The sequence below is a fragment of the Numida meleagris genome, chromosome 1, assembly GCF_002078875.1.
Source record: "Numida meleagris isolate 19003 breed g44 Domestic line chromosome 1, NumMel1.0, whole genome shotgun sequence".
NCBI lineage: Eukaryota > Metazoa > Chordata > Aves > Galliformes > Numididae > Numida > Numida meleagris.
In genome coordinates, this window is record NC_034409.1 from 75,893,752 (window position 1) to 75,904,952 (window position 11,201).

Below are 11,201 nucleotides of genomic sequence, written 5' to 3' on the forward strand. Positions count from 1 at the left end.
ATCTTGTTTCTCTCTTCTCCACTCAGCGAATCCCATGTCCAAGTTTTTCTCCAAAAGGCTTTCTTCATCCAGAGCAGCAACCTTATGTTGTGGACTTCCAGGCAAAAGATGAAAGTTCTCCTACAGAAGCAGGTATGGATGCACTGAATGGCTCTGGGTGCCTCTGTTTGTCTGATGACTGCCCATAGCTGTTCTTCCCTCCAGAAAAATGGGGCATGAGGTTTGGGTCTATGCTGTGCTGTGGGACTGGTAGACATGCAGGTGTTGGCATGTCAACACACTGTCTAGGGAATCCCCTCTTCCTGGCCTGCAGAATGGTCTTGTGATTGAGAAGGAGCAAGAAGCAATGGGCACTAACTGGGACACAGGAGGTTCCCTCTGAACACCAGGAAGCACTTCTGTGCTGCGCGGGTTATGGAGCACTGGAACAGGTTGAGCACAGAGGCTGTGGGGTCTCCTCCTCAGAGATCTCCAGAAGCCACTTGGATGTGGGCCTGGGCACCCTGCTGTGGGTCTCCCTGCTGGAGCAGGGTTTGGGCCAGATGGACCCCGAGGGCCCTGCCAGCCTCAGCCATGCTACGGTTTTGTGAAGGGTTGTAAGACTGGCAAAACTATCCCCAGTCCTAGTCCGGCAGGAAGCACCTGTGTAGAATGGTCACAGCTCTGCTAAGAAGGGAGGCAGCCATCTGGCTGCCCTCAGAAGGGTGCCCTCCATGCTCCTGGAAGGCAACTGCTGGAGTGGCTCTGGCCCTGACCCTCCTGTCCTGCTCTCTCCCCAGTACCAGAGAAGCCATCTCTTTCTCCTGCTGACCTCCACATGCACTCCAGCGTGGACATGCTCCTGAAGTATTCCTATGCACTGTCAAGTCAGAAACCACTGGTGCGGAAGAACCCAGCCGCCATGCCACTGGCGCCCAGGCCCCTACAGTACAGGGGCCTGCCTGTGCCACCACCTGCTCTGCCGGTCCCACCCACCCCTGCCCCCTCGCCATCCCACACCTGGGCAGAGCGCACTTGGGAGCACCGCCTGCAGCGTGGAGTCTGGCAGCTCATCAGTGCGGCCCTCTCCCTGGAGACCCTGGAGGGCACGGAGGTCCCTGCCAGCATGTCAGAACTGGGGAGCGTAACCAGTGGTGCAGAGAAGATGCAGGATGTGGCCCCCACTGGCAGGTGAGGCAGACCCAGCTCCACACTTGGTGCAGTGCTGATTGCCGCACGCCATGCACTCCGCTTGTTCCTCATGTGTGGTGGTTGGTAGCAGCATGGCCGCTGTGGCCCTGCCCTGAGCAGGGGGAGAGCACTCAGGAGCAAGCCCCATCCAGAGCAGGTGTATGCATGGGCAGCCCCTTGGACACCTCCCGCCATGTCTTTGCACTCTGGATTTGAGCACTGCTCTCCCTAGGCTGTCTGTAGTTCTGGCTTTGAGAGCAGCTGCATTTTAACACTTTGCAGAGCCAGGCTGCTCCCACACCAGGCCTGCACCGGGCCTGTGGCAGAGCAGCTTGCTGCAGTCATTTCACGCATTCTTCTCAGTTCTTCTGTCCTAGCAATGATCTGACAGGATCCATTCACGTCACCGTTCAGGCAGGTGGAGCTGCTAAGCCTAGACATAAAAGGTCTGCAAAGCATCATTTGCTTACCCTCACATTTGCTTTTTGATCCTTTCGTACTTTGGTACAGAGGATGTGATTTTCATAGGTACGTCATTTCCGCTTCTCTTTGTCTCGGGGCAGTGACTTTCCTGTAAGTGCATCGGTTTGTGCATGACTGCACATGTGGTGTCTACTGAAAGCACCACGTGCTGCTAGAGCTGAGCCTGAGATCCCACTTCTCCATGTAATTGCATTCAATTCTTAAAACCGTAACTGCTCTCTTACAAGGTTGTAACTTATGTCATCCTCCTTCCTAACACTGTAGGAGGCTTTTACTGCCCAGCAAACGTTTCCTGGTGTATGTAGTCTAAGGCGAAATTATGCTTCACTGAAGATATTTTTGTTTTCCCTGCCTCTGAAAATGAGCCTTGCTCTGATTTAGTTATATTGGGATTACAGAGGGACCGCTGTGATTGCAGATGACACTCGTTATTCTGTTACAGAGTTCCTCAAAGACACTAATGCTGACTGTGTCTGCAACCTGACAGCCGAGTGCCATCAATCATGCTAAGCAAAGCTTAAACTCAAGTGAGATAAAAAGGCGAGCTAGGCTGCGCCTGTCAGCTTTACTGCTCTCCACATCCTGCCTCCTCTCCAAGGGACTTCAAAGCATGACCTAAAACACGGGCAGCGTGCTTAGAGTCATTTCCATTCCTGCAGTGATGGGTGGGACTGATTGGCACACAGGGTGCTGCTCAGCACCGGGTTTATCACCAGGTGCGTCAAGTTGCGACCTGGGTGTTGGACCCAGGCTGCACATCTGCCCTGCAGGCTCACATCCAGCGGGACTCCCATCCCTCCTCACTCAGCCCTGCCTGTGGCAGCTGCTCTGTGCTACTCAGTGAGGCTGGCTGTGACCTTGAGGGACAGATGGCAATGACAGCAAAATAATGAGGCTGAGAACTCAAAGCACACTTATGTACTGTTTCTGCTAGCAATGATTCATGATGGAGGAAAAAAAAAAGACACGTGTTATTGTATCTATTTTCATTTTTTTGGTCCTTATTGTGCTTTCTGCCCCATGATTAAAGAGCTTCTTACCTCCTTGTATTTTTTCTCCACAAATTTGCCTATATGTCCTGCTTCAATTCTGGAATAATCTAAGCAGAGCTCTGTAGCTCACACGATAAAGCCTTACAGCTCTCATTTCTGTGGCAAATTTCAGCATCCCTTTCAGACACCCACACACACCAGGTCTGCACACACCACTCAGCAGTGGATTTTGGCAGTTCGATCCACAGGAGGATGTCAACACAAGAACTGCCCTTGCCCTTTTTCCCAGAGCTTCCTGTTGTTGCGATGTTTGTCCTGTATGACCCCTGCATCTCATTCAGCATCCCAAGTCTCATTGGCATAGCCAGACTCCTGGTGCATGGGCCAAGGCGGTGTAATGCCCCGTGCTCCCAGTGACTCCGGTGTCCAGTACTTGCCAGTTGACTTCCTCCATTGGCCTCGGGGCACACACAGACTGCTGAGACATCCCTTGCACTCTGAGGTGATGTCAGGTGGCTGGAGATCCCCTCAGCCAGTGTGCTAAGAATTTGAGAGAGATTTCTCACACTCACTGACTCAAAAAGATTTATTCCTAACATGTACTGTTAAACATCTCCTGTTATGAGTGGACTGGAAGATATTTATTGTTCTGGGTGACATGACATGTCAACAAACCCCTTTTGGCTTCAGCACATTATAACTATGCTATGTCTTACTTGGGATATGCTTTAAAAGAAAAAAAAAGGATCTCTTTTTCTTTCTGAATCTGTTAACATTAACTTTCCCTTAGTGGTTTTGGTTTTCTGCAGCAATCCCTACACGTCAGAAGTCGTGAAGCTGCTGTTCGCTCCTTATCTTCTCTCCTGTTTGCCTCGTGCTGATATCGGGGAGGTTCACCAGCTGCATGGTAATGGCCCAAATCCTTCTCATTACATTGAGGGAGAGGTGGATGTTGTCAACCAGCCCTCCTCAGAGACGCCACAGAAATGAAGTAGGCTGAGATGTGTTGCTCCATGTCTCAAGTCACTAAAGCAAGATGGGCTTTTATCCAAAGTTTTCTCTTTTTGTCACAGAGGAATTACTGATCTTGGATGACAGAATCTTCTCAATTGTGTTTTTCTCATGTTCCCTTTGAAACATCACCTATAAGTGTCTGTTCAGCATTTTCCAGGACAGCAGAGGTGCTTATCTGGGGTGGTATTCCCATGACAGGTTTTCAGGGTTCCCGGATCCTTGAATATTCTGCACATCTGCCAGCAGCCTTCTCCATGCTCAGCAGTGTGCTGCTGAGCACAGGGATTGGGCAGCGGAACTGTTAGGCTAAGCTGGGTCTTCACTGTTGTTGCAGTGTCTCTGTGACTGGACCGAGAGCCTCAGTGCTGCCATGAGTAGCAGCAGGGAACATCTCTGATCACTGCAGTGCCAACTGTGGTCTCTGGGAAGGAAACCAGCAGTGGCCTAGGTGCACCTAGTGCTGGTAAAACAGGGCTGGTAAGCCAACCCAACTTGCAACCGTGAGGCCAGCCAGCCTCAGAGCAGAGACGCAGAATAAAGATAGAGCTGACAATAGATGTGAAAGCAAGAGCAACAGAATTTCTTTTTAACTTCAGGCTGATGGCATAACCCTGTTTCCTGGATGAGTGTGACGGTGCTATAGCACAGTTTTGTGCTTCTGCATATGTGGTCAACAGCAAAGTGTCAGTGAGTAGTGTTCAGATGCGTGAGGCTTTCTGATCTGCATAGATAGATCATACTGAGTACAATCTATGAATCTAAAGTTTGTCATGCAGCACAGGCTCCTGCCCACTCCTGACTTTGAGTCTGTTCTGAACAAGTAGGTCATCAACATTCAGCAGATGCTTTATTGCTGCTTATGAGCTGCCTATGGAAGCACCCTTTTTAGAGAGGGCGGGAGCTGAGTTCTCTTTCACTACCCTTCTCCCTGTAGTTCTCCGTTTGCATCTGGCTTGGGCAGCACTTGTTGCACTAGTACTGTGCAGGAGAAAGCAAAGGCTGTTAAAACCACTTAGTAGCAAACACATTCTAAGCTTCAGGTTGTTAATTATTGTCTTTTTTTGTTTGTTTGTCTTTTAAAGTATAGCAAGCAAGGCTGTTTTTCTACCTTGGTGACGGAAACACTAGAGCTATTCATATCATGTTTAATGACTGTTAATGTCCCTCTCGTTTTAATGGTTTGGTCATGCTGGTATGATAAAGAAGTAATAAAATGAAAACAAGCCACTAGAATAGCAAACGAGTAGTGAAACAGCAGTGATAAATGTGTGGGTAAATTGTTTCAGGTAATTTTGGAGAATAATGTCAGGGTCATTATTCAAAGAGTATGAGTCCCACCAAGCTGACCCAGGTAGCTTGCCAGTGTTTAGAGCCTAAGATCCAGCTATAACTGAGCAGTCAAGCTCCGAGCGCTGGCAGAGACTGCCTTCAGCTGTCACGGGCTTATCAGCACAGCAGACTGAAATCTGGCTCTCTTGGGCTGCTCTGCAGCACCTGCTCTAGAGAAAAACTGTAACTGTTAGGTAATTCCCACTCAAAGAGCACTTCTCTACAGAGCGGTAGCACTAGGCGCACCCAGGGGCTGCCCCTGGTTCCTCTCCCAGGGAAGCCCAGCGCTCAGTCACAGTGAAATGCTGAAGAGGCTGCATTAAACAGCCACAGGCAGGATCCTCATCTGGGATCAGCACAGACCAGAGGGACTTTTTGCTTAAATTTCAAAAGCCTGTGTTTACAAAGGAACAAAAAAAAAAAAAAAAAAAAAAAAAAAAAAAAAAAAAAAAAAAGAGAGAGAGAGAGAGAGATCATACGGACTCGTGGGATGTAGGAGTAGACATAAAGGATCTTACAGGTTTTGGAACTGCTCTCTCCAGAGTAAATGGACTTTGTTTGTCTTTGTGTTGGCACATTTTCATTCTTTCCAGCTTTGTCTGAATTAGTACCTGTCACTGCTCTCCTCAGTTTGCATTCTTTTCACAGAATGCCATGAGCCCGGTGCCAGACCTTGCACTTGGATATACTGAACCTCATCGGGTTCACCTGAGCCCACTGCTCGAGCCTGTCTTGATCTCTCTGAATGTCATTCTACCTGTTGGCCATGTCAACCGCACCACACAGCTTGGTATCATCTGCGAACTTTCAGTGGGTGCACTTGATCCCACAGTCGGTGTCACTGATGAAGGTATTAAAGAGCATTGGTCTCAGTACTGACCCCTGAGAGACACCACTTGCCACTGATCTCCATCCAAACACTGAGCCATTGATCACTACTGGGTAATATCTCGTATCAGTTATCCATCAAACAGTCCACCCATCAATTTCCAATTTGGAGAGAAGGATGTTATGGGGACTGTGTCAAAGGCCTTACTGAAGTCCAGATAGATGACATCAGTGGCTGTTTCCTTGTCCACTGATGCAGTTACTCCATAATAAAAAGCAACAAGTTTGGTCAGGCAGAACCTGCCCTTGGTGAAGCCATGCTGGTTAACCTATATCACCTCCCTCTCTACCACGTGCCTTAGCACAGCTTCCAGGAGGATCTGCTCCACGACATTCCCTGGCACAGAGATGAGGCTGTCGGGTTGGTAGTTCCCTGGGTCATCCTTTCTGCCCTTCTTAAAAATGAGCGTGACGTTGCCTTTTTTCCAGTCACCAGGGACTTCACCTGATGGCCATTTTGTTCCTTCTGAGCTCTGATCTTTCCTCCTCAAACATCCGACCAGGCTGGTTGTACTGTGGTGTATTGGAGTGAGAGATGCACAGTCTTGCAATACATCAATTTCTAGGTTTTGAAGTGCCCTCATTTTTTTGGTGGATGTTGTTGATGTGTTGTGGGGTTGGCACCACTATAATTTTTTCGTGTGTCTGTATCCCCAGAATCCTATTTGCAGCCCGTCTAGAGTGCAGCACAGCACTGTGTGTTGAAGCAACACCTTCTCTTGTCTCGATGCAGGCTCGAGCAGTATCTGCAGCACGCTGATAAAACAATTCTGACCATAACATCTTTAAAAAAAATAGCAAGGAGACATTCATGATATTTTTTGTGACCAAGATTTTCCAGGTTCTCTTGTAGTATCTAAATGGGAGCAGTGCCTTCAGAGGTGCTTCAGAGATCCTGACATGCTTGCTTGCTGCTCACTGTGAGCTGTTGGGGCATTGGATAATTGCTTCTGACCTACTGCCCCATTCCTCACTGAAATTTGGGCTATCTTTATAAAGCCCCCAAGACATGGAGAAACCACCTCATGAGCTGCTCCCTTCATTTCAGGAGCAGGTAGAAGTGCAGACTGACTAAGTGCCCACTCAGCAGTGCCTTCGCTCAGCTACATCTGGCTCCTTTAGCTTCTCTCTCTCAGAGAATGTTTTCCAGGTGTTGGGAAATCTCATCTCAGTGACTTCCCTCCACTTTCTCCATCTATCTCTTTTCTGAAGTCTCAAGCAGTCTCAGGGAAACCCCTCCACACACACTAGCACATGAATGGATTTTAAGAATATATTAACGCCATCAGTTGTCGCTCTTGTCTGTTTGTCTGTTTATCACTGGGATTTTTCCCCAGACAGAAATCTTTATTATCTTTATTTATTAATTTATCTTTATCTGGAAAGAAATATCTGATGAGTGTTTTTATGTCTTCTTCATCATTGCTGATAAGCCACATGATTCCTGTATAATAACCTACGATTTCTGCTGTTCCTAAGACATAAAACATTCTTATTGTTGTTATCCTACTGTCCTGTTTTCTACCTGTGACTTGCCACATGAGTTTGGATGAACAGTTCATATATCACCACTATTACCAGTTTATTCCTCTTTCCAGCAAAAATATTGGCTCAAGCAGAAGAGAGACATAGTACTCACCAGACCCCAGTGGGACTGCCCCATAATCAGCCCTCAGCAGACTCTAACAAAGATCTTGCTGTGCCATTGGATGGATAAAACCACATAACAGTTGCTTTGGTGATACTGGGAAAATTCCTGAAGCTGTGCTCCTCCTCCAGTCCCTTTGCCATGCTCCTGAAAGCACCCCATCCATGTTACACAGGCACAGGCACACCCATTGTGCAGGTTGGCCACCAGTCCAAGGCTTTCTGGGGAAGGTTTTTTCATTTGGTGTTGGGGCTGTTTCCCCCCCTTCTGTTTTTATCTAAAAGCCTATCTTAGCTCATGACAAGGGAAGAGACCTGACCTCCTTCATCCATTTCTCTGCCAGTCTTCTTGCCCTGAAGAGGAAAGAAGCGGTGATGATCCTGTGCTATGCAGTGCTGGAGGGAATCTGTGTCTCCTCAGTTGTCACCCAGGCATGGAAGGAATTGGAAGAAAAAATCCTTGGGTTCGGAGATTCGGTAAAGATGCTGACATCCACCTTTGACCCCCATTGTGTGCAGGGCTCCCTGTAGTACTGACCACAGTGCTTGTAGGCACTGCCATTGCAGGTGCCACCCCTGGGAAAAGCCAACCTGGCTGAGGCAGCAAGGCAAACCCACACCAGGGATCCAGGGCTCCCCAGCCTCCCCCCCTGACCGCACCATCGCACCTCCCTAGGTGTGTGACAGCCTTGGGCGGCGGCATATGGACCTATGCCCTGCCTGCGCTTTCTGCTCACTGAAAATGGAGCAGTGCCAGAACATCTACAACCTGAGGCGTGTTCACTGCAAGACAGGCAGCTTCATTGCATACATCAGCCCCCACATCTCAACCCAACATCGGGCTGCAGGCAACAAGGTACCGAGCATGCTGCATCTCCTTCTGGCCTGCGAGGAGGGAGGTGGTCACAGTGGTGGGGAAGGAGGGAGAAATGCACAGCTCTCTTCATCTCACCCCTTTGCAGACCAGCTTCCCAGAGCCCTCGGAGTACTTTGGCACACAGGTTTCCAGAGGCCTGCGGCCAGAGTACTGGTGCAGCCTGATAGCCACCCAGGGCTGCGATGACCCTCGTGTGATGCTCTGGCTGCAGGCAGAGTACGCAACCTTCCGAGCAGGGGACACCCCGAGGCAGGTGGGTGCTGGGAGGGTGCTCCACCTCTCCTTCTCCTCTCTCGTCTCTGGCTTTCATTCCCATCTCCCCAGATCTGCGACTCGGACGGAGTTCAGCACCCCAGTTACTGCGCCTTCAAAAGCCACCAGTGCTTACAGCACAGCCTCTACAACCAGAGGGTAAGAAGCAGCCTGTGCCATCCCTTACTTAGCCCTTGCCTTCTCCTCCATGGCTGGGCATAGAATCATAGAATGGTTTGGGTTGGAAGGGACCTTTAATATCATCTAGTTCCAACCCCCCCATTATAGGCAGGGACACCTCCCTCTAGACCAGGTTGCTCAAAGCCCCATCCAGCCTGGCCTTGAATATCTCCAGGGAGGGGGCATCCACAGCCTCACTGGGCAAACTGTTCCATGCTTGCCCAGCAGAACCGAGTCCCTGCAGGGCTTCACCTGTCAGTGCTTTTCCTTCCAGAAAGGACAGAATTGGGTGTCCACGGGAGGGGTGTCAACAGCACAGAAGGCCTGCTGTCACCCCACTGAGCAGTGGGATTTGCAGAGGCATTAGTACATAACTGCATGACTATCTTTGACTGCAAAGTGTCAAGATAGGGAGCCATGGGAAGCCTTCCATCCATTAGGTTGTCCTTGTATTTCCTCTTACAAAGGAGGATCTCCCCCATACACCAACTTCCTAGCTGGTAACAAAGCCCAGAACCCCAGAGCTGGACAGAGGACTATCTCATATCTTAGGAAGAGCAGCAGTACCAGCTCTATGAACTCAGGCTTTTCTTTCAGGTGATTCGCCACGGCTGCTTCAGAAACCAAACCTACCATGTTCTGAGTGAGAAGGAGGGAAAGGAAGAAGTAAGACGCTGGCGCCAGAGGTTCCTCAACCTCGCTGAAGGGTGAGGTGCAATGGTGGGCAATATACAAGGGGTGCAGGGCTCAAGAGCAGGCTGCATGGAACTGTGACAGTGCGGAGAACCCAAACAGCTCTTCTCAGGCTCCATGCCAGCCAGGCAGCTCTCCATGGCCAGATCTCATCACTTGAGCACATACTCTGCATCCTTGACAGCAGCACATCAGGAGGGGAGCTGCATCCAACAGCATTTCACCCTGCTACCCACTGAAACTCCTCATGAAAAGGTTTTCTCCAGATGAAGGAGGCTGGGGAAGGTGTTGGCCCCAGGATATGGATTTAGAGCCACCTGCATGAAGTCCCCAGCAAACTTTAGCCTTCCTGATCCTGCAGGCTCACATCGATCAGTAGCGTTCCCAAGGTTGAATCGTATTTTATAAAGAGCCCACAAACCTATTTTGCTCCTTTCTCTCTGCTTCTGCCACTTCATCACATCCACAGCGACCCCTCAAGTCAGAGGTGGTTCTCTACCTCCCCCTGCATGGCTCCCTGATGGCTCTCACTCACTGCAGCACACGTGGCTGGCCTGGGTGATGACATTCTGAGGATGAGGCCTCCAGCATGGCCTCACACCTTGCCAGCCCCAGCAGGAGCAAACCCAGGTGCCCTGTAGATCCTAAACACAGTTTGTGAGGAAGGAGTTCATGTAGACACTTTGCTTTCTTTTGCAGCTGCTTTATTTCTAAGGTTTAAAGGTTTAAAGGTTTCTGGGGCCTGTGTCCTCCAGCTGTCCGTATGGAAAACAAATTTAAACCACAAAAACCCCCATCAGGCTGGAGACAGAGTGCCAAGCAGAGAGCAGGCTTCTCCTACTGCTTTGCCTGTTTCCCCCCACCCAATGGGCCTCTTGGGGCTGTCATCTTCATGAACCCCATCCAGCCCCACCGCCCCATCAGCAGCAGCTGTGCACCTCCACTAGGTGCTGGCACTGCTTGCACTTGGCTGAGCAGCACCAGTGAAACTTGCAGCTGCACCGCTCCACCGCCTCAGCCTGGGCTGTGCGGAAACCCCTGCCACAGCACAGGAGCTTGCAGCCATCCACGGCTGCAGATGTCCAGTTGCACTGGGGGCCAGAAGTGCCAAAGACTCCACGCCAGGGCTCCCAATCAAAAAAGTCTGGGGTGGCCAACAGGTAAACCAGGTCATGAGCTGTGTAAGGCTTGAAACGATTGCTCTTGGGCACCAGCAGCTTGCAGGAGCTGACTCATTGGTGGTGAACTTCTACTGCCCCCTCAAACGTCTCCTTCTGGACATTGCCCAGCTTGTGGAAGGGGGGATGACCTTTCAGCATGCGCACACCTCGCAGGACATGCCATGGTACTTGCACTCCACCTTCATGTGGGCCAGGAGGGTCTGGGGAGCAGAAGGCAGCTGCCAGATGGATCTAGGACAACCTGTGGAGCACCTGTTCTTGTGGGCTCCAAGCAACTGCTGTTCCTCTACAGACTTCCTATGAGGCCAGAGTGGGGACATTAGGAGCTGGAGGGCAAGAATAGCCAAAGGGATGGGAAAAGGGGAGGGGAGGGAAAGGAAGGAAAGGGGAGAGAAGGGAAGGGAGGAAAAACAGGAAAGAAAGGGTTGAAAAGAGAAGGGGAGAGAAGGTAGGGAAAGGGGAGAGAAGGGAGGAGAAGGGAAGAGAAAAAGGGAA

At 50.2% G+C, this 11,201-nt stretch overlaps 1 protein-coding gene across 1 annotated transcript in view; it reads left to right on the forward strand.

Annotated features, from left to right (window-relative positions):
* The window catches only part of ACRBP (acrosin binding protein), a 17,549-nt gene extending 7,306 nt beyond the window's left edge, over positions 1 to 10,243 (forward strand). Inside the window, exons 4-10 of the mRNA XM_021396361.1 lie at positions 27 to 132; positions 780 to 1,170; positions 7,868 to 8,000; positions 8,200 to 8,379; positions 8,486 to 8,653; positions 8,725 to 8,811; positions 9,430 to 10,243. Of these exons, the coding sequence (XP_021252036.1) occupies positions 27 to 132; positions 780 to 1,170; positions 7,868 to 8,000; positions 8,200 to 8,379; positions 8,486 to 8,653; positions 8,725 to 8,811; positions 9,430 to 9,543 (1,179 nt within the window). The 3' untranslated portion in view covers positions 9,544 to 10,243. The remainder of the gene's footprint in view (positions 1 to 26; positions 133 to 779; positions 1,171 to 7,867; positions 8,001 to 8,199; positions 8,380 to 8,485; positions 8,654 to 8,724; positions 8,812 to 9,429) is intronic.